The sequence below is a fragment of the Chiloscyllium plagiosum genome, unplaced genomic scaffold (assembly GCF_037043375.1).
Source record: "Chiloscyllium plagiosum isolate Xiang-an unplaced genomic scaffold, Cpla_swu_hap1 HiC_scaffold_21, whole genome shotgun sequence".
In the NCBI taxonomy this organism is placed as follows: domain Eukaryota; kingdom Metazoa; phylum Chordata; class Chondrichthyes; order Orectolobiformes; family Hemiscylliidae; genus Chiloscyllium; species Chiloscyllium plagiosum.
This window is the reverse complement of record NW_028270159.1, coordinates 33501278-33525424: the sequence shown is the minus strand read 5'-3', so window position 1 is coordinate 33525424 and position 24147 is coordinate 33501278. Positions and strand designations below refer to the sequence as shown.

The 24147-nt window shown below is 40.6% G+C and overlaps 1 protein-coding gene across 2 annotated transcripts; it reads right to left on the bottom strand.

Moving 5' to 3' along the window:
• Positions 1-335: 335 nt before the first annotated feature.
• On the bottom strand, positions 336-14094 carry LOC122564776 (P2Y purinoceptor 4-like). 2 transcript variants are annotated; one of them, XM_043719987.2, is made up of 2 exons: positions 13988-14094; positions 336-2807 (listed from the first exon to the last, which is right to left on the bottom strand). In XM_043719987.2, exon 2 carries the CDS (start codon positions 2754-2756, stop codon positions 1752-1754), a length of 1005 nt encoding a protein of 334 aa, XP_043575922.1. In that variant the 5' UTR covers positions 2757-2807; positions 13988-14094; the 3' UTR covers positions 336-1751. The 2 variants fall into 2 exon arrangements, with proteins under 2 accessions (XP_043575922.1, XP_043575924.1); XM_043719989.2 differs by lacking the exon at positions 13988-14094 and adding an exon at positions 13203-13321.
• Between the last annotated feature and the right edge of the window lie 10053 nt (positions 14095-24147).

Below are 24147 nucleotides of genomic sequence, written 5' to 3'. Positions count from 1 at the left end.
TCGGCATGGACGTGAAGGGTCTGTTTCCATGCTGTACATCTCTATGACTCTATGACTATTTGCTAACTGAAGAGAGTCAACCGGGATGCAATCATCAGAGAAGTGGCTTTCATAACCAGTAGGCCAGCAGAGGTAGCATTAATCCCTCCTATATCAACAGCTTAACCCTGTAAAGTCTTTCCTTCACCTCAGTGACAACCATTGATGTTCCATCCATTTGCTACCCATCACCCACGCAATCTTCTCATAGTCTTTCAGTTTATCACCCAACACCCCTTCTCTCCCCCCCCCTGCCCCCCCCAATCCACCAACAATCTTCCGTGATTTGACAGCCTAACCGAGGCCCCAACATCCATCCTGGAACTTACTGATCTTCCTTGTCCCCAACCAGTTCTACCCATCCAATCTCTAGCTTCATCGCCAATAAAATACAAACTCGTGATTATATGTTTTATCGTGATCTGTCTCTTGATCAAATTTTATAGGATAAATAGACAAGGTCTTTTCCCTGGGCTGGGGGAGTCTAGTACTAGAGGACATAGGTTTAGGGTGAGAGGGGAAAGATATAAAAGGGACCTAAGGGGCAACTTTTTCATGCAGAGGGTGGTGCGTGTATGGAATGAGCTGCCAGTGGAAGTGGTGGAGGCTGGTACAATTGCAACATTTAAAAGTCATCTAGATGGGTATATGAATCGGAAGGATTTAGAGGGATATGGGGCCAAGTGCTGGCACATGGGACTAGATTACGTTAGGATATCTGATTGACATGGACAAGTTGTAATGAAAGGTCTGATTCTGTGCTGTACATCTCCACGACTCTATGACTCCTCGATGCTGCTTCCATTCCTGAGAAGCAGCCAGGCTTGTCAATCAGGCTGCCTTTCAGGACATAATCTTAATGTGGATGGATGAAACACTCTGTAGAATTAAAAGTCAACGGTGTTCTGGTAAACCTACAATTTTGGATTTGTCAACTATGGTTTCTACACGGTTTTGTAACTTTGCTCCTGTAAATATCTGTTTTCAGATTATCTTGCAATTGCATGCTGGTATTCAGTTTAGGGAATTGTATTTGTGATAAATTGTTTTTTGAGTTTCCTGTGAAGCAACAGAACTCTGAGCTCATTTCAACTTTAACTGTGTTTGCATCGAGAAATGACTCTCAAAGAACCAGTTACACAAAGCATTGTTTCTGCTTTCCAGTATTTGAGACCTCCTGACATTGACACCTTTTCATTGAGCAAAATTCTGACCCAGAACCCAGTGAAGCATGCAATCCTTTTATGCACAACCCATTGAAACAGTTTCTGAATCAAACACCTGAAAGTAAAGTTTCTTGTTGCTTTGCTGCATCTATTATTACCAATATCTGGCAAAGCTGCTTTTTTTTCTTTCTCCGTATTGGAATAGTATCACTGAAAATATATTATTTTACATTTAGAACGTTTTCAGTAGAAAGTGGAGCCAGGAAATGTTTGCTGGTTGTTGGCATTTCATTTGACAAAATACTTTTAATGTTGACCAAAAAAACTTGGCATTCATACAGCATTGTTCACCTGTCAAGACACTTCAACACAACCATAGCCAATGAAACATCTGTATTTTTGGAGGTAATAATTAAAATGTGACATCTTGCAGTTCTCTAGTTGTAATTGATTCACTAAAATGTGCTCAACTGCGTTCACGTATAAGATAATTATAAGTACAATGAAGGGTCATTGATATTAAACTCTGTCAAAACATTTAATTGTCTAATCAATGGGTCTTGCTGCTGTAGATGAGTTTTCTGTGTTGAAGCTACTTTGATTCGGCTCTTTACAAAGACATCTGAATGCACTTAGAGTACTTTTGAAAGCTTCTTGGAATTTTCTGCTGGAAAACCAATAGAGTAGAGGATCCAGACAACAGTTCACATTGGCAAGCACAATAGACGTGTAATAAATATCTTCGATCTTGTACAGCAACCTGCAATTCTCAGGGTGGAACTGTTTCACTGTAACAGCAACTAAACGTGACACCTGTACTGGCAGACAGCAAACAACGAATGTAACTAGAGACACAGCAATCATCCCCATTGATTTCACTTTCATTGCCTTTCCACTTGCAAGGGTGGTGTCCATTTTGACTATATAAGATCCAAGCAGGATATAGCAAGTGATGGAAACGCCAAATGGAATGATGAACCCAGGAAATAAAATGACCATGCTCCATGTAAAATAGACAGTTGACAATTCAGTTTGGTGTATACGCAAGCATTGGGTAATGTTGTACCCTTCAGACGTCTTGAGGACAAAAAAGAATGGCAATGCACTTATAAAGAGGAAAATCCATATGCCTATGCAAGCTGACTTCACAAATCTTTGGTTCTTAAAAATATTGTGTTTAGTTAAACGTACAACTGTGATATACCTATGCACACTCACCAAAGTGAGAAAGTAGATACTGCCATACATATGTATGAATAACAAGAACACTTTAAACTGGCACAGGAACTGTCCAAATGGCCAATGATTCGCCATGGAGAAGGAGCTGATCATAAATGGTGCTGCCGGCAGGATTGTCATATCTGATAAAGCCAGATTGAACTGGATGATCATCCCCGTTTTCCATTTCTTGAAGCGAAACCAAAAGGTATAAATGCTCAAAACACTCAGGACACAACCAATTAGAAAAATCACACTTAGTAAAATAGGGATGAAAATAACTAGCTCTTGAGGTTTACAGTCTAAGTTACTGATTGAAGTATTGTAGGTCATTGCATCAAGGGCAGCAGAACGGGCAGATTAACCAGAGTCCTCTTGGTTTACCTAGAGAAATAAGCAAATGTGCATAATTAAACAATGATACAAGATGATAAGAATTTCATAGTTTACAATATGCATTGAAGATGGAATTAGCATTGTTAGAAGAGCACAGGGACAACTTCTTAGTTGTTGGGAAAATGCTGTAGGTTTTCTTAGCTAAAACAATTGTTCCAAAATTCTGTGTGGATAACACCATTGAACTGAAACCATCCTATGGTTGGCACAGATTTCCAAATCACAAATGGGTCCAAGGCCAACATAAAGAAAAGGAAAGCTGCGAAAATGAAACATAGACCACACAGGAGTCTCATATTACATCAAGTTTGAATAACACTCAGGTGTGAAATCCAAACAAAGAATATCTTCCAGCTGAATGGGAATCTTAGATTTGGGAATCTGAACTAACTTGTATCCTTAATGCAATGGCTTACTGAGTTCAAGATAGGTCATTTCAATTGTAACTGTGCCTACCAGAAATGCTAATCTCAACAAACCTGCTCCATGAAGAGCTATTTCTAAGTAAAAAATCACACAGCACCAGGTTATAGTCCAGCAGGTTTATCTGGAAGTACAAACTTTCGGAACACTGCTCCTTCATCAGTTAGCTAGTGGGGCATGATAGATAAAAACAATGACTGCAGATGCTGGAAATCAGAGTCTAGATTAGAGTGGTGCTGGAAAAGCACAGCAGTTCAGGCAGCATCCGAGGAGAAGTAAAATCGACGTTTCGGGCAAAAGCCCTTCATCAGGAATACAGGAATATTCCTGATGAAGGGCTTTTGCCTGAAACATCGATTTTACTGCTCCTCGGATGGTGCCTGAACTGCTGTGCTTTTCCAGCACCACTCTAATCTAGTGGGGCATGATCACAGGACACATACTGATACAGATCTTTTACTGTAAATTCTGTGTTCTGTGATCCTGTCTCACTAGCCACCTGATGAAGGAGCAGCGTTCCAAAAGCTTGTACTTCCAGATAAACCTGTTGGACTATAACCTGGTGTTGTGTGATTTTTAACTTTGTTCACCCCAGTCCAACACTGGCAATGGTGTTATTTCTACTTCAGACATTTGAGACCTCCCCAGAAACAAACCTCTTTTTTGAAGGAAAAACGACTGGCTGTTATAGAATGCTTTTCATTTCCTTGGAGTTAGGAGTACAGCCATTTTTAAAAGGTAGGAAACACAGCAGCCAATTTGCTCACAGATAATCTATTTTGCTGATGCTGATTGAGGATAAATTTTGGCCAAGTCTCTAGGGGTGAACCTTCTTTGAAATAGTGACACTCAATTTTTCCTATTCACCTGAGAACACAGAGGGATCCTTGTTTAAATCCAAACGATGGCTCAACTTGCTTCCAATTTTATTTTTTATTGCTTCTGATTTATACATTGGCTATTTTCACCAGCCTTGTTCACTTAATTTTATGTAAATCTGGAACTGTCGGAGTCAGAGAACAAAAGATTACACGATTAACTTAGATCAGTGCATTGGTTAACTTTCTTAGAGTCATAGAGATGTACAGCACAGAAACAGACCCTTCAGTCCATCTTGTCCATGCTGACCAGATATTCTAAATTAATCTGGTCCCATTTGCCAGTCTTGGCCCAGTCCTCACTTTGTGCATATCCCTCTGAACACTTCTGATTCATATACCCATCCAGATGCCTTCTAAATGTTGTAATTGTACCAGCCTCCACCACTTCCTCTGACAGCTCAATCCATACACGTACCACTCTCTGTGTGAAGAAGTTGCCCCTTAGGTCCTATTTAAATCTTTCCCCTCTCACCCTAAACATATGCTCTCCAGTTCTGGACTCCCCAGGGAAAAGAACTTGTCTATTTGCCCCTCATGATTTTATAAACCTCTATAAAGTCACCTCTTAGCCTCCAATGATCCAGGAAGATAGCCCCAGACTATTCAGCCTCTCTCCATAGCTCAAACCTTCCAACCCTGGCAACATCCTTGCAAATCTTTCTGAACCGTTTCAGGTTTCACAACATCCTTCCTATAGGAGTATATCCGATTTTGGATGATCTCAATATTCACCACCCGGTAGGCTGGTATCAGCCATTGTCGCTGCCCAATCACTGGCATCCTGAATCCCACTCCCATTACAGTCTGATTATACACCCACAGTCCGTTGGCACTGGGTATTACTCAGAGGTCAATTGCAGTTGGCACAGGTTCATGAGGATATCCTGTGTGCTTATGGCCTATTTGAAAGCTATTGTTGACCATGAGCACAAACAACCAAGTTTTGAATTCTCCAAATGAGCAACCATGTACGATACATAAACGTGTATCATTCAGGGCGGCCAGGTCTGATGTTTTAGATTAGATTAGATTAGATTACATTACAGTGTGGAAACAGGTCCTTCGGCCCAACAAGTCCACACCGACCCGCCGAAGCGCAACCCACCCATACATTTACCCCTTACCTAACACTACGGGCAATTTAGCATGGCCAATTCACCTTACCTGCACATCTTTGGACTGTGGGAGGAAACCGGAGCACCCGGAGGAAACCCACGCAGACACGGGGAGAATGTGCAAACTCCACACAGTCAGTCGCCTGAGGCGGGAATTGAACCTGGGTCTCTGGTGCTGTGAGGCAGCAGTGCTAACCACTGTGCCACCGTGCTGCCCACCCTGTTTTCTAGTAAACAAGAAAAAAGCAAAGAGTTGTGCATGCTAGACATCAGAAACAAAAACAGAAGTTTCTGGGCAGCACGGTGGTACAGTGGTTAGCACTGTTACCTCATAGCGCCAGAGACCTGGATTCAATTCCCGTCTCAGGCGACTAACTGTGTGGAGTTTGCACATTCTCCCCGTGTCTGCGGGGGTTTCCTCCTGTTTCCTCCCACAGTCCCAAGATGTGCAGGTCAGGTGAATTGGCCATGCTAAATTACCCACTAGTGTTAGGTGAAGGGGTAAATGTAGGGGAATGGGTCTGGGTGGGTTGCTCTTCGGAGGGTCGGTGTGGACTTGTTGGGCTGAAGGGCCTGTTTCCACACTGTAAGTAATCTAATCATAAAGGTCTGGCAACATCTGCAGAGCGAAAGCAGAGTTAACACTTTGGGTCCAGTGATGCTTATTCAGAATTGTGCCTGTGTAATTGATCAGGTTTCTGTTTCCCTTCCTGAGCCAGTGTACCTGTTACCTTCCAGTTTATACAAATCTTTTCCACCTTTGTTCCCATAGTGCAGTACTGTACAAAGCAGAGTCAGAATATTTCCTTTAATAATTTCTTCTATAATTATTTCATTTCTACTTGGCACCACAAGGGTAGTCAAACCACCATCAAATTGAGGACAATAGATTCTATGATACAGAACACATCATGATACACAATTTTCCCAGTTGGAATCAGCACCAATCCATCCCTTGATCGGAGTGTGCTATTAAGGGGCACTTAATTCCTTCAACTCAGGATTCTGGGACTTTTGCTAGGGGCTGCCTTCTGTTTCGTAATGGTTTACCAGAGGTTATGGTGTTTAAAGGATGTGGAACATGTAAAAATCAAAATTCGAAGTCTAGACCATTTCAAATCTGTACTTTACTATTTTAGAAGCTCCCTTTGACATTTATACCCTGACCCACACGTAAACACCTTGTGCCTCTTTCCACCAATTGTTCCATAACAATTTTGTTTGCTCCTCAGTTGCCACAATATACCTGTGTGATTTGTTTCCCAATTCATGGATTTTTCACCTTAAATTTAGTTTGTCTTCTATCAGCACTACGTCTGACACTCCAGGGAAAACAGCCCAGCCTATTCAGCCATTCCCTATAGCTCAAACCCTCTAACCCTGGCAATATCCTTGTAAATCTTCTCTGAACTCTTTCAAGTTTCACAACATCCTTCCTCGAGGAGGGAGACCAGAATTGCACACAATAATCCAAAAGTGGCCTAACCAACGTCCTCTACAGCTGCAACATGACCTCCCAACTCCTAAACTCAATGCTCTGACCAATCAGGGAATGCATACCAAACACCCTCTTCACCATCCTATCCACCTGCGACTCCATTTTGAAGCAACTATGAACCTGCACTCCAAGGTCTCGTTGTTCAGCAACACTCCCCAGGAACTTACCATTAAATGTAAAAGTCCTGCCCTGATTTGCCTTTCCAAAATGCAACACCTCATATTTATTTAAATCAAACTCCATCGGCCAATCCTTGTCCCGTTGGCCCATCATGATCAAGATCCCATTGCACTCTGAAGTAATTTTCTTCACTGTTGACTAGAACCTCCAATTTTGGTGTCATTTGCAAACTTACTGACCATACCTCCCATGTTCACATCCAAATCATTCATATAAATGACGAAAAGCAGTGAAACAACTTCGAAACCTAATGCTGATATTCTGCCTTGACAAATCAAGCGGCTAGTTTCTGAAATGATTCCATGTATAATTGCCACTGCGTAAACACACACTGTCCGTGTGGGAAAGTGGCAGTGCCTAAACAGTTTGTTAACTGGACCATGGCCTGCATGGGCTCATTAATCAAGCACAAACAATACGATTCCTTTCCAGTGTCTTGTTGCATGGTCCTGCATTGTGGTATCAGATATATAAATTTAACAATGCCAATAATTTGTACCAAATAAAAACCAAGAGATCTGCAGATGCTGTAAATCAGAAACAAAAACAGAAATTACTGGAAAAACTCAGCAGATCTGGCAGCATCTGTAGAGAGAAATCAAAGTTAACATTTCAGGTCAAATGACCCTTCCTCAGAACTGCTCTACTTCTGAGGAAGGGTCACTCGACCCAAAGCGTTAACTTTGATTTCTCTCCACAGATGCTGCCATAATTGCTGAGCTTTTCCAGCAATTTCTGTTTTTGTTTCCAACAAATTGTACATTCAATGTAAGTAAAAGACAGGAAAGATATAAAATATCTTTGGATCCAAATCAATGCTTAAAGTCAAGATCGATCTCAGTGGTAAATGCAATAAATTGCAAGTAAATTTTCAGTCCATGGGGGAGCATTGCGGTAGTTACAATGGCGAGTAAAGAGACAATACTGCAATGTGTGTTGTTGAGTATCAGAAAGGGGCAAATCATTAAAGGTGATTATAAATGTATAAACCAAATAATTAAAATGGAGCAGTTAAAGTCAGGATGTGTTTATAAGGTAACAGTTCTGAATGGGTTAAAGTTCACATTACATTGGCTCCTCCCTTCCTACTGATGTCATACATTGTCTGTGAATGGAAGTAAGGAGTTCTTCTCCTCTTTTTGAAGGGAGCAGATGTGTCCGTACCAGCCACCTAAGGTCCTCAGAATGATACTTGACCAAATACAGTTGTATTTATTGCTGTTATGCAGTAAACCTTCTTGTTAAGAACAGTCCCTCTCTAGGGTGGTGTATTCTCTATAATTAATCACAAGATAAACTAAAGCAAAAGTAGAAGAATTGGTGGGAGTGACTAACTTAATCCAGCTTTTCCCAGTGCCACATATTGGAGAGGTAGCAGAAAAGTAGCAGCAGCGATCATCTGGAAAACTGCCACAGAAGGATCCACAGGAGGTAATGATGTGACACCACTGACTTAATTTTATTTATCAGCAACCTGGTGTAGGAGCAACTTGGTTCCTCTTATGTTTGGAGAAATACTGGTGAACTTGTAAATAGTGTTTGTAAATCTTTGAGAAGTGAAGTTGTGTAGTGGGCAACAGATTATAGACACAGAACATCAAAATTAGGAGCAAGAGTAGGCAGTTGGCCTTTCGATAGCTGATTATTTGACTGAGTAGTCTGTTCCAGCTTTCTCTCCCTCCCCTTTAATGCCTTTAGCCTTTGGAACTATATCTAACTGCTGTTTGAAAATATACAATGTTTTGGCATCAACTACATTCTGTGGCAGAGACTCCCACAGGCTGGATGAAGAAATTTCTCCTCATCTCAGGCCTGAATGGCCTACCCTGTATCCTTAAACTGTGACCCTTGGTTCTTGGCCCCACCCTCTGGTCATTGTGAATATCCTTCCTGTGATTAGCCTGTCTAGTCCTGTTAGAATTTTACATCTTCCTATGAGATTCTCCACCTGTTCTTCTAAGCTACAATGAGTATACTTCTAACTCACCCAGTCTCTCTTCATACTTCATCCTGCCATCCCAGAATCAGTCTGTTAAACCTGCGTTTCATTCTCTCCATGGTCAGAACATCCTTCCACAGATAAGGAGGCCAAAACTGCACACAGTACTCCAGATGTGATCTCACCAAGGCTCTGTGCAATTGCAGCAAGGTATCCCTGCTCCTGGACTCGAACCCTTTCACGATGAAGGCCAACATATCAGTTGTTTGCTTCACCACCTGCTGCACCTGCATGGTTACTTTCAGTGATTGCTGTACGAGGATACCCAGGTTTTATTACACCTCACCATTTCCCAATCCTTCACCGTTCAGATAATAACCCACCTTCCTGTTTTTTATAACTAAAATGGATAATTTCACATTCATTCACATTATATTTCACTTGTCATGCACCAGCTCACTCACTCAACTTGATAAAAACACACTGAAGCATCGTTGCATTCTCCTTACAGTTCATTCTCCCACCCAGAGTTTGCACTCAGTTGACTGCAAACTTGAAGGGGTATTGCATTTAATTGCCTCTTTTCAATGATTAAAAATATTGTGAAGCACTGGAGTCCAAGCACTGATGCCTGCAGTATCCCACGAGACAGATTCTGCCATTCAGAAAACAAGAAGGGTCACTTGGCCCAAAACATTAACTCTGATTTCTCTCTACAGATCCTGCCAGACCTCCTGAACTTTCCCAGCAATTTCTGTTTTTAACTCAGAAAAAGAACGTTGACTCTCCTGCTCCTCGGATGCTGCCTGATCTGCTGTGCTTTTCCATGCTTTTTGACTACGTTTAACCAACACAACAGTTTGAAAAGCTCAATTGTGCAGATATTTTAGATCAACTGAGAGGCATGTGCACATTATTTAGCAATATTCAGTGATTTTTACAGGGCAATAGCCAATTTGAAAATGAGAAAGTACTTAATTGGCAGACACTCCAACTAAATGAATGACTGAACAAATTTAAAGCTAATGCAGTCATAAAATTATTCAACTATTCCAATCCAGTTTGGAATTCACTCAGGTTTGATAGTTTCAGTTGAAAAGTTAACAAACAAGAATAGCATTCATGAAGGACTTCACTGTTTTGAAATGACATTCAGATCAAAAATGAAATGCGACACTGGCTTTTACATAACCAGTTTTGCAAGAGTAAGTCGCAGAGAAACTAATCATGAACAAAAATAATTGGCTCTGTGTTACTTTCTTAGCATCAGTAAGTAATGTTAAAGTGTTTCAAATGAGGTATTTAATGTCTGTACGTTAAAGAATGAATAAAATACAAGCTAAGATTTCCATTACACTTGGCTGTAATCCAGTGTGAGAATCATTGGTTAAGAATCACATTCTGTTTCTATTCATTTCCTCTTTTTTTAACCAAAGATAATAATATACTTCTCATCCAAATACATTAAAATTGCAAAACAGATTGGACCATTTAGCTCAACCCATCATGTTGGTGATAAGCTTCTGACAGTAGTCCTTATCCCAAAATCCCAAACCACTAGTCTATCTTTAAAGGTTGATATTATGGTCTATACTTCAACAATTAATGCAGTCTCAAAATCCTGTGCGTAAAGAAAACAGTTTTGCCTCTTCTCTCACAAAATCTCTAATTTTTAAAAATCTATTGCCCTCTGCTTTTCTCTGAGTCACAAGGTAATGGGCTCAAGTCCCTTGCAGGGCTTGAGTTAAAATATCCATGCTGACACTCAAGTATAGCATTGAGAGAGCACTGCATTGTCAGAACAGCCAGCTTTCTGATGAGATGTTAAACCTTTTTTCCTGCATGGTGCTGTCTTAAAGAGGAACAGGGAAGTGATCCCCTGTGTCCTGGTCAATATTTGACTCTCAAGAAGCTTCATAAAAACAGATTATTGAGTCATTGCCTTTTGTGAGAGTTTCCTGAATGTAAATTGACTGCTGCATTTCCAATATTACAACAGTCACTGCTCTTCAAAAGTTCGTTCTTATGAGCTGTAGACACTTTGAGACCTTTGAGACAGAGTTAACAGCCCTAGTCTGGTGAACCATTGAACTCAAAACATTACCTCTGTTTTATCTCTCCATAGATTCTGCCAGATCCGTTGAGGTTATTCAGTGCAATTTCTGCTTTTGATTGTTTCAGTATTTCAAATGTAGCACAAGGAAGCTTTTCAAAACAATCGTCTCTGCCGTTCCCATAAGAGACGATGAATTGCCTTTCGCAGTAATGTCAGTGTAAAAATTCTTGTACAGTTTATTATATTTCAATAGAACGTTGTTTTAAAAACTACACAAGCTGACATAGTGAAAGAGAAAAAGAAGCATATTGAATCTGAAAACATTGGAGCCATCCACAAAGCCTGTATTCACGATATTTACAGACACACAAGTAAGCATTAAATGCACATTTCAATATATCTTTATGCTGTAATTGTATTTTGTCCCAATTTACTAAATTGATGTTAGGTAAATGGAAGGACTCAATTGCATTGTTCTCGTCTAAACTATAATTAATCCCTTCAGAAGTATAACCATTCTAATTTCACCTTACAACTTATTCATGCCAGGCAGAACAATACCGGCAGAATGATGAGCTACTATACACATAACATTTAATCTATTTTGTAGTTTACCATAATATTAAATGTCTACGTTCAACATCTATCTAATACAAATCACTACCTGGTAATAGTTGGGTTAATTGCTTTTAAAGCAAAAACAGCAGTATCAAAATACCTTGCTTGGTTTGAATCTTCACAAGTGACCGAGCAGTCATTTACGATCTGTAACCAAATGCAAGTGTAAACTGTGGTATTGCCTGCTGGTCTTACATATAAAAGTGGTGTGTGTGTGAGGCCTTGAAATAGCACAAGTGATGAAACTTTGACTCAGTTATAGTCAGTTAAAAGAGTGGCTCCAAAAATATAAAGCTCATTTGCAAATATCTGCACAAAGTGTGTGCTGAAGTTCACTTCTACTTCCATCATCATCAAATTTGGTTCTATTTATACTTTAAATGTAGTTTAAGACCTATACAAGTGAGACCTCCCAAGTGTTCTATTACATTCATATTTCCTATCATGTTTCTCCATGAACATGTTCAGGAAGCAGCTTTGAGGTTGTCTTCAGAGAGAGTCTCCACACGGTGTTGATACCACGGAAAGGGTGTTAATCCAACACAGTTAGCAGAAACATGTTTACTGGTGTTACAAGCAACTGAATTGTCAACAGGATCCTTCTTCAAATATACAGATGGGGGTCTGTTGCCAAGCCTGTCCCACAGCCTCCGATTTTAACTCTGGTCTGAGCAAGGAAGTCACTGCAGTTTGGCCATCGGGTGAAGGCCATTCAGAAGCAGAACAAAAGCAAAATAATGTCGTTCAACTAACGCCTTTTATAAATCAGTCCTTTCCTTGGTGCGGCCAAGAGATGCAAGGCTGTCAAATAGCCCACATAGCATTCTTCAAAACAGCTCCAAGTTACTTCATTTGAATTTTGAAAGTAAAGGGTCAGATTTGGTATCAGTCAAACCTATTTACTGACTCAGACTTAAAGGTAGGGCACAGTATGGTCACAGGAGAATAGGGTTGGTTATGAATCTGAAGGTATCAAGTAGTTTGCAGACCATTGAGATACAACTAACTAGTGCCATCAAACTATTGTTAAAACAAAGTATATAAACTGGAGTAGGATTTCTATGTGTTTGCAATATTGTAATGAACTGGGAACGTGGTTCTCCATTCATTATTTTTAGTAAAAGCTCTAAGTCCTCTAAAACAACAGATTGATGTATTTTCCAGAAATCACAAACACTGGACACTATTCCTTTAAGATATATGATATCTCAATCATTTAACACAACTGAGGAAAACCTCTCCTAGATTCTTTCTTTTATTCTTATCAACAACGTTACAGCATTATTGTGGATACTGAAACTTGACTAAATTATAAAGGATAGGGATTGCTAAAATTAGAACCCTACACAATCTTTAACAAACATCGGTACCTGCCACAGAAAATCTTAACTTCCAAGTTGCTGACTGCCATAGTGGAGAATCATTATCTTTACTGTAATTGTATGATGAAGTTATAACCTGGAATTTAAAACAACAGTGTCCCTGCAGCACAACAGAAATAAAAGTGTTCTTGCAGCACAGTTATTTTTGCAGTGAACTGTTATTCTGATAGGTCAGCAAGACTATAATAAAAACCTCAGGAAGTGCAGTTACTGATTATTCATTCAACGGTGCATGCAAGCACAAACTAAAACAGTTAATTGGTACCATTTGATTTGAAATGTTCCTCATACCAGTACAACAGCGAAGAAACTACTGCCTTCTTCAGAAAAAAAGTGAACATGTCTGCCAGTCAGAAGCCCCTCTGAATATTTTCTCCGATTGCCTCTGGAAGTTAGAAAGGTTCTGTGATCATCTCTTGTGAACAAGCCAGGCAGAACTGAAAAAAAAGCTATCAGGGTGTAACTGGGTTTTTCCTAGTTCTGTTCTTAACACTCTCGCAGGACTGCAGTGGAACACAGAGATTAATCTCTTTGGAGATAAAGCGCAAGCTTTGTTGTACTTTGAACAGCAGTAGCTGTATCAATTCTGTCCCTTAAAAGACATCCCAAGGTATTTTTCTGGTGTGTGCTCAGCATCCTTGCACCCTAGTCTGCTAATTATTGAGTTTTTACTGGTTCATCGTATTTAGATTCTGTAATATTGCCTTTCTTATTATTTAATGCTTTAAATCGCAAAATACAAATCATTAAATGTTTAACTTGCAGATCTAATCGATGAAATATTTAATATTTCAGTGGGTCCAGCAGAATATCCAGTAGATGAGGGCTAATATTATTTAAAGTTTTAAAACAATGCACCAACAGAATAACTGTGCTACCATTGTGAAGGATACAATCCTAGAATGCAATAAATATGAGCTTTTGATATTACAATTTGCCACTTCTGTATTACTTAAACCATTGCTAAAATATTTACCTGGATACAATTCCTATAAAGATTCAACTTGCTTTTTCATCTTTCTAAACAAGCACAACGTTTAATTTAATCTGACATGTCACACTTTTGCAACACTTACCTTTAACGCAGAAATCCAAAACGTATCTGCATTCAATTTATACAACTGTGGAGATGATTTGATTGAAGCATGAATATGTAACTAATGTAAAAAGGGAAGTGTCATTCATGTGATTAAGAGATGTATATGAAAGGAAATGAAATGATATATGCCGATTTAACAGTAGCTGCAAAGCAATTTTGCTCATTGAGTATAAATCACGTGTTTGATGTTATATGAATAGATGTTTTTCCCCTCTTAGTTTCACATTGTGGTTTCAAATTTAGCTGTGGTGATTGTTATGACTTATGTGAGGAGGAGGAATTAGCTCCCTCCTTTTTAATGTGGAATTATAATCACATGCCAATTAAAGATGAAATTAACTAGATCTAAATAAATGGGCTAAACTAAACTAAATAGAATAAACTAAACTAAATGAAATAAATCCAAGGTTTTCTTGAGTGAAAGAAAGAAGAATTTCTTACATATTAATCCCCAAGATTAACATAATAAAACACAGCATCAAACATATACAGACACAAACACAGGTAATAGGTTTAAACGAGAATGTGGTGTGGACTGGTAACAAATAAGTCTATGCAGTTTAAAAGACCTCAGAGTTGCTCACGTCTTAAATTTTAAACTTGAGGCCAGTGCATAGCATCCATAGCATTAATAGAATATATTGATCATTTTATGTTCTCGATAAATGGTTGTTATCACACGTTGCATTGTCACCAGATGCTTTATTTCAAAATGATGGAAGTAACAGGCAGAAAGAGAAAGGGGGAGAGAGGGGTCTGAATCTTACCATATTTTTCAGAAGTGCCAATTCTATTGTGTTTCATAGATGGTTTTTCTCCATGAGGTCTAGTGAGCATTTCTAGCATGATCATCCCAAACTCACCTCATTAACTTCCTACAGTTCCCCTATAGCGACCTATTTGTCCAGTGCTAGCCCAGTTCTCCCACCCACCGTAGAAGCACTTGCCACTGCTGGTGTATTCCAGCTTTTACCAGCATTCACTGCCCTGCTGCCATCTTGGAGCCCCAGCCATCTATCTGGTAAGTGTTGGCAATTCAATGTTGTCCTTCACCACCAATGTAGTACCACAGAATCTACAAGCCAACTCACCTCACGCACATAGGTGACCCTTCCTTAAATATACAACTGTCCAATCATACACCTATGACTGTGTAAGTGCTGGTCCACATACCTCACTGGTCCTTAGCTGCATCTCACTTTACAAGCCTCTGGATGTCACTGCTATGCTTTCCTGAATGCCCCCCAAAGCTCAGCATCTTCTCCATGATGAACGTGGGCCTGTCACATGCAGGAAAGCCTCCAAAATGTTGCAAGGATTAGCCTTGATTTACACCAACTAAAATTGAACAGGTATGAAAGAAACAGAAGCTACATTTTCCTCTCAGAACTTAACTTCTTGCATGTCATGTATGAACAATTTTACAGTCAATGATTAATCACTGCACATTCATCTATAGGAAGTGGAGGTCAAGAAAAATCTGTCTGGGTTATCGTGCCTGATACAACTGAGCTTTATGGTAAAGCAGGTGACATTTGTCCTGCCCAGTATTCTCCTCTTCAGGAGACTGCTGCCACTCTCCCAGGTCTTCTGTATTCATCACAGTCTCTTGTTCTTTGCTATAGTTGTCCAGGGAGCAGCATGCTGGGATTATGCAGCACACTCTGTCCAAGGTATAGTGCAAATGCCTATCTGAACAGTTCAAGTATTGGAAACAGATCTTCAGGAGGCCAGTCAGCTGCTCCATGATGCCTGTGGTTGAAGAATAGGCTACACATTTTATCTACACTTCACCTCTGTCAGAGGGTTGCATGATGGAGTCATCAGTTGTGGATGCAAAGGGCAGCCTTTGTCTCCCAGTAACCATCCTTGTAAGGCATAAGTCCATAAGATGTAGGAGTGGAAATAGGCCATTCAGCCCATCAAGTATATAGCTCCATTCAATGAGACCATTGGTGATTTGCTAATCCTCCACTCCACTTTTCTGCTGAGCCTCTGGAACTCCTTACCAAATGGAGGTGCGTGGGGAGGTTCCAGTGTCTATTTAAGGCTGAGATAGATAGATTCTTGATCAGGCGGGGAATTGAGTATTACAGGGAACGGCTGGGAAAATGGACCTGAGGAATGGAGGATCAGGCACGATCCGATTGAATGGTGGATTAGGCTTGAGGGGCTGAATAGCTTACTCTTATTTTCCTGTTACTTTTGGTCTGATAGCATGGTGCTGAACATGTCACTGATGGCTGCTGACAACTATTAAAAGCTGCCTGGCTAAACTGTGAGGTATGACGGTGAGAATCTCATTTCAATGTATAGAACTTAGTTGGAAAATGCAATTCGTTCCTTCCAACGTCAAGACTGGCCTTACGTGACTTCTTGTGGAATTCTCCCACATTTCTCACCACTGCCCACATCTTTCAGAGCCTGGGAAGAATCCACTCTGAGTCTTCCAGTTCTTGCTGACAAATCTATTTTCATTCTCTCCGCTCTGCTGGACTTATATACTTAATGGTAAGGTCCTAAGGAATGTTGCTGAGCAAAGAGACCTTGGAATGCAGGTTCATAGTTCCTTGTAAGTGGAGTCACATGTAGATAGGATAATTAAGGCGGCGTTGGGATGCTTTCCTTTATTGGTCAGAGTATTGAGTACAGGAGTTGGGAGGTCGAGTTGTGGCTGTACAGGACATTGTTCAGGCCACTGTTGGAATATTGCGTGTAATTCTGGTCTCCATCCTATCAGAAAGATGTTGTGAAACCTGAAAGGATTCAGAAAAGATTTATAAGGATGTTGCCAGGCTTGGAGGATTGGAGCTATAGGGAAAGGTTGAATAGGCTAGGGCTGTTTTCCCTAGAGCATCAGAGGCTGAGGGGTGACCTTATAGAGGTTTATAAAATCATGAGAGACATGGATAGGATAAATAGACAAAGTCTTTTCCCTAAGATGGGGGAGTCCAGAAGTAGCGGGCATAGGTTTAGGGTGAGAGGGGAAAGATATAAATGAGACCTACGGGGCAACTTTTTCACACAGAGGGTGGTACGTGTATGGAATGAGCTGCCCAGAGAAAGCGGTGGAGGCTAGTACAATTGCATTTAAAAGGCATTTGGATGGGTATATGAATAGGAAGGGTTTGAAGGGATATGGGCCAGATGCTGGCAGGTGGGACTAGATTGGTTTCGGATATCTGGTCGGCATGGACAAGTTGGACCAAAAGGTCTGTTTCCATGCTGTACATCTCTATGACTCTATGCTGTTCAAAGGCACCTGGTGTACCATAGCTCAGTATTAATTCTAAAGTCTAGCTCCATTGTCTTTCCAAGCTAGCTAACTGGCAGGTGAGTCGTACATTTCCCTAGCTGTAGAATTACAATCAAGTGTGAATGAAACAGGAGATGTGAATTTCTTGATGCCAACTCAATTGCCTGCTTTCAGCAACTTTAGATAAAATAGTTATCTCCACACAGATGTGTATATCAGTCTGAAATCAATTGACTACTGCAGTTTCCTTAGAGTCTATGTTTCTTTTTTTAAAAAAGTATTTTAGTCCCTGAAAGATCTCTGTATATCAGGTGATGATTTTATAATCCATATGGTTCATATTTTTTACTATTATAGCATCCCCCCCCCCCCCCCCCCACCATGAAAAATGAACACAAACAATATTTCAATTTTTTGTTTCCAGTGAATGTTCTATTACTAGGTCAACATGAAATAACAGCTGTGCAGTCCCATCTTTTTACTTTTCTTTTGGTATTGTGGACAAAAATGGGATTTGACTTTCAATTTGGATCAGTTGTGTATCTCAGGATCATTAACATGGCAAGACTCTGATTAGCTCCTGGGCAGATTATGAACTTGTGTGTAATCATTACAGAGGCAGCTTGTGTGTGAACATTACAGAGGCAGAAGGTCTCAGACTGCAAGACAGAGCATCTTTCTTTTCCTCTCTGTGTAGTAAAGGAACCAAGAATTGAAAGATAGTCATCATTCCTTATAAGCTGTTGTCACAAACCAATGACTGAAAACCTGGACAATTAATGTATTGACTGCCCTGTGTTTTCAGCAAAGAACTGAAAGAATCTGGATACAAAGATCGGAGAGCAGAAGGACTTGGAAGAAGCAAAAGGACCATCTCGTTGACTCCTGCGGACTGGTGCTATTGAGCCTGAGCTTCAACAGCATTTTTGCTTTCACTATAACATCTACATTGGTGTATCTTTCTGTATCTGTCTGTGTGTGTAGGGCCTTATGATGGGGATTAAGATGAGTTATAAATTGATAATTCATGTTTTGTTTTCCTGTGGTTAGGACTTATTTGTTTGTAATGAATGGTAGTTCTAGCTGGTGTAAGTGTAGAAACCTGGTTAGTTAGTTTTCTGTTGATCTGAGCATTATGTTTTGTGATGATCCTGAGATTAGTTGGAAGTTGACTCACTTCCAAAGATTGGAATGACAGCATACCCATTCTGCACCCAGTCCCTTGTCCTAAATCGGATTCAAAATGTGCTTTGGACTAGCAGTTGCGTTGGTTCCGTCTGCCTAAGTTTTAACCATTTCCCTTTACTGCTCAGTTCCAGATTCAGGCACTTTTACAGTTTTGGCCTCTAGAAAATTAAATGGTGGTAATCTAAGTTTTACTTCCTGGATGGTGCCTGCACCTCACTTTCATTTAAATTTATTCCAACCTGATTTGATTGGTTGTGTTGCTTGGATCCTGTCATGAGTGAGGCTGTGTTTTACTCACTGTGTGCTCTTGCTTGCCACAAGCAGTAGTGTCTGATGTGAGGAAATGTTCCCCTCCCTTTGTTTTTGGGATTGGGCTTTTCCATTACCTTATCCATTTTCCCTGGAACACTACCACCATCAGGTGAATGTTCAGTGTCAGCTGTGCTCCCCTGTGACTCTTCCAGTGAGGCTTCACCTTCACTTTCCCCTGGCCTGTCTGGAGGCTCCTTTAATCCTCCATTAAATTTGACATGAAGTTATCTGTTTGCCAGATCTCTGCCTCTGGCCCTGTTGTATTTTCCTCACCTGCTCTGCTGTTTTTTGTTTTGGCCTCCTTCTACAGCTATAGGCCTGTCTTCTTTATATACAACTCAGACCTTCTCGGATACTGCTGACCTGTCTTCAGCCCTGTTTAATTCAAATGATTCTTCCATCGCCACCCCAAACCTCAAGGGTTTTCCTATCCCAGAGGGGCCCCTGATCCTTTCATGGTTCCTGGCCTGTGTGCCACCTCCAGTTCATTTGATCAAAGTAAATCTTCTTGAGCTACTCCTAAACTCATTGGTTTTACTGGACCCTGTGGGCTTTCCAATGTTTTTTGGTTCCTGGTCTTGCTGCCACTTGTTGCTAGTCTTTTTCTAGTTATTCAATCCCTTCTACACCTCCCTTTCCTATCTGAGGGCTTACAACCAAATAATTCCCAGTAAAAAATCTCTCCCCATCATTGGAAAGCTTGGGACAACACCCATTGTTACAAGATGTATAATAAGTTTACTGTACAAGTAAACTTTAACTGGGACACTTGTAACACACTTCCCCATGAGCTCTTTTACCAGCACATTGGAATTTTGTTTGCCTCAAGGTGGGAAATCTTTTATTTGTCTGATGAGCTAGATCTGCAAGCACCCAGTGTCTTCACGTGTGCTATATAGGGCACATTTTTAGGGTGCCACAGGGTGTTCAAGAACAAATGATCTTCTGTCTCTGTGCTTGTGTGGTATTCCTGTTTGAAAAGGGTGCCCTGGAACCTGAGAAGAACTCCTAAGGGGATCATGGCCAAACAAAACAGTTGCAAACCACTAGACAATGCTGATTTCTCTCTTTAGTTGTTTAAATGACATTTTTCAACGCTGGAGTCATTAGGCCAGACCAATTAACAACAGCGGATTTATTTTTCCCTAAAAGGGATTAAGGAACTAATTGGGTTTGTATGATAATCTGGTAACTGTTTATTGTTTTTTCAGTTCCAGCTTTTTAAAATTGAACAGAGATTTTCAAATTGTCATGTTTTCTGGATTATTAGATTACTAGACCAGTGTCCTAATTATTCCATCATATACTTCCCAGAGAAATGGAATCAGTTTTCACATTCATGTTGATGTCACCCAGATCCAGCAGTTCTCTCCATTCCCTGCAATGCTATCGTGTTACTTCTCCAATATCCTGGGTCATATAATCTGATCTGGAGGTAAATGTGAAAGTGGATGTGCTGGTGTTGGACTGAGGTGGATAGTCTGAAGTCACGTGACATCAGGTTATAGTCCAACTGGTTTATTTGAAATCACAAGCTTTCGCAGTGCAGCCCCTTTGTCAGGTGAAGTGAGAGAGAAGAGCACACAGCCACAGAGTTTAATGGCAGAGAGATCAAAAGATCAGTGCCAGATAATACGTCTCTGCAGGTGACCAAATGAGTCAGAGAGATAATTTCAAAATTGAGCATCAGGTGGTGCTGCAGATGGACTAACTGACTGGAATAACATGATAGGCGTAAGAGTTGCATGCCAAGGGTCTAACCAAAGTAATAAGTAATTTAAAACTGACAAACTAATTAAGACAGAGAGATTATAATAATTTATTAAGGTGATGCCACCAAAACAGGACAGTAAGGAACTGCATATGTGACCCGACAGCACTGTTCTGTATCTGTAAAATCTTCCTTACTGACCTGTTTTGACACCATCAACTTGATAAATTGTTGTGATCTCACTACCTCAATTAGCTTGTACTGTTTTGAATTACTTACTACTTTGGTTAAACCCTTGGCATATGACTCTTATACCTATCATGTTATTCCAGTAATTTGATTTGACTCCAGCACCACGTTATCTTAATTTTCTTTTGTCATTGACTCTCTGCCTCACTTAATCAGATTATAGATTATCCCTTCACTGGTTATTCAGCTGTTGACACTTTATTCACCGTCTAAAACTCTTGGTCACCTGCAGAGACGTGTCATCCAACACTCCTCTGACTTTCAGATTCAGTCTGTGGATGTACCTACTAGAGAAGGACCAAAACTTGACCTACTCTTGGGAAATAAGGCAGGGCAGGTGACTGAGGTGTCAGTGGGGGAGCACTTTAGGGCCAGCAACCATAATTCTATTAGTTTTAAAATAGTGATGGAAAACGATAGAACAGATCCAAAAGTTGAAGTTCTAAATCGGAGAAAGGCCAATTTAGATGGTATTAGGCAAGAAATGTTAAAAGCTGATTGGGGCAGATGTTCGCAGGTAAAGGGAAGGCTGGAAAATGGGAAGCTTTCAGAAATGAGATAATGAGATAATGAGAATCCAGAGAAAGTATAGTCCTGTCAGGGTGAAAGGAAAGTCTGGAAGATATAGGGAATGCTGGATGACTAAAGAAATTGAGGGTTTGGTTCAGAAAAAGAGGGAAACATAAATCAGGTATAGACAGGATAGATCAAGTGAATCCTTAGAAGAGTATAAAGGCAGTAGGAGTATACTTAAGAGGGAAATCAGGAGGGCAAAAAGGGGACATGAGATAGCTTTGGCAAATAGTTAAGGAGAAACCAAAGGGTTTTTATAAATATATTAAGGACAAAAGGGTAACTAGTGAGAGGGTAGGGCCCCTCAAAGATCAGCAAGGCGGCCTTTGTGTGGAGCCGCAGGAGATGGGGGAGGTACTAAATGAGTATCTTGCATCAGTATTTACTGTGGAAAACGACATGGAAGATATAGAATATAGATGGTGACATTTTGAAAAATGTCCATATTACATAGGAGGAAGTGCTGGATGTCTTGAAATGCGTAAAAGTGAATAAATCCCAGGACCTGATCAGGTGTAGCCTAGAACTCTGTGGGAAGCTAGGGACGTGAGGAAGCCCCTTGCTGAGATACTTGTATCATCGATAGTCACAGGTGAGGTGCCTGACGACTGGAGGTTGGCAAACATGGTGCCACTGTTTAAGAAAGGTGGTAAGGACAAGCCAGGGAACTATAACCAGTGAGTCTGATATTGGTGGTGGGCAAGTTGTTGGAGAGAATCCTTAGGGACAGGATGAACATATATTTGGAAAGAAAGGACTGATTAGGGATAGTCAACATGGCTTTGTGCATGGGAAATCATGTCTCACAAACTTGATTGAGTTTTTTGAAGAAGTAACAAAGATAAGGGCAGAGCAATAGACATGATCTATATGGACCTCAGTAAGGATTTGACAAGGTTCCCCATGAGAGACTGGTTAGCAGGGTTAGTTCTCATAGAATACAGGGAGAACTAGCCATTTGGATACAGAACTGGCTCAAAGGTAGAAGACAGAGTAAGGTGGTGGAGGTTTATTTTTCAGACTGGAGGCCTGTGACCAGTGGAGTGCCACAAGGATCGGTGCTGAGTCCACTGCTTTTCATCATTTATATAAATGATTTGGATGTGAGCATAAGAGGTATAGTTAGTAAGTTTGCAAATCACTTCAAAATTAGAGGTGTAGTGGACAGCGAAGAAGGTTACTTCAGGTTACAACGGTATCTTGACCAGATGGGCCAATGGGCTGAGAAGTGGCAGATGGAGTTTAATTTAGATAAATGTGAGATGCTGCATATTGGGAAAGCAAATCTTAGCAGGACTTATACACTTAATGGTAAGGTCCTAGGGAGTGTGGCTGAACAAAGAGACCTTGGAGTGCAGGTTCATAGCTCCTTGAAAGTGGAGTCGCAGGTAGATAGGATAGTGAAGAAGGTGTTTGGTATGCTTTCCTTTATTGGTCAGAGTATTGAATACAGGGGTTGGGAGGTCATGTTGCAGTTGTACAGGACATTGGTTAGGCCACTGTTGGAATATTGCCTGCAATTCTGGTCTCCGTCCTATCAGAAAGATGTTGTAAAACATGAAAGGGTTCAGAAAGGGTTTACAAGGACGTTGCCAGGGTTGGAGGATTTGAGCTTTAGGGAGAGGCTGTTTTCCCTGGAGCATCAGAGACTGAGGGACGACTTTATAGTGGTTTATAAAATCATGAGGGGCATGGATAGGATAAATGGACAAAGTCTTTTCCCTGGGGTGGGGGAGTTCAGAACTAGAGGGCATAGGTTTAGGCTGAGAGGGGAAAGATATAAAAGAGACCTAAGGGGCAAGTGGTAAGGAGGAAGTGGTGGAGGCTAATACAATTGCAACTTTCAAAAGGCATCTGGATGGGTCAATGAACAGGAAGGGTTTGGAAGATTTTGGGCCGGGTGCTGATAGATGGAACTAGATTGGGTTGGAATATCTGGTTGGCATGGACAAGTTCGACCGAAGGGTCTGTTTTTGTGCTGTACACCTCTACGACTATGACTCTACTGCTCCCACCATAAGCCTTCCATCTTTGTCATCAACTCCATTTCTTTTCCTGGCCATCATCTCAGGCTGAAACAGGCCATTCAACATCGTCTCGAACCTTCTTGTGAACGTTTGAAGAGGTGTGGTTACATTTGCCGTGTGCGTCACTGCAGGAAGTGGTGCAATTGAGAATTCAGTCTCAATTTCTATTTTTTCTGAGGAGGCTACACATTCAGATATATCTGCAAGTTCTGCAATTGTGTAAACCTGCTACCAATTTCTCAAATCCTTACTGATTAAAATTAAGTATTTTTATGTTAAATGCTCCCCGTGTGGTAGATGTCTTGATATAAGTTTATTAATCCACTCTAACAAGCCATAAAGCAAAACAATTCTGAGGTGTATTTCCAAACTCGTTCCATCACAAAGACTCCTTGCTTTCAGCTCCATAATGCACCCTGCCTTCAATCCATTTACCTCTGAAACACTCTCCATGTCTTTGTTTTTCAGACACAGATATTCTTTAGGATGCATTATTCAATCTCCATAAAATTCAGGTCATTCGAAACCCTGCTGTTAGCATTGTATCTTATATCAAATTCTGATCATCTCATCACTTCAGTCCTTCCTAAAAAAAAAGTCACCTTGTGAATTCTATTCAAAATTCACATATTTTTTCTGTTCCAATCTATTCATAGTGTTGATCTTCCTCAGCTCTGTTGCTGCCCCTTCCCTTCCTCTATTCCACTAACTCTCCTTCCTCCTGTGCCTTCCCTTGTTTATCATTCCCAAATTTCTGGTTGTGCCTCCACCCACTGAGTTTGCATTGAGTGGACAAACTCTTGCGTCTCAGTGGTTGAGTC

Bases quoted from the DNA above. Each gene is read 5' to 3' on its own strand.
- LOC122564776 (XM_043719987.2), bottom strand. From the start codon at position 2,756: ATGACCTACAATACTTCAATCAGTAACTTAGACTGTAAACCTCAAGAG.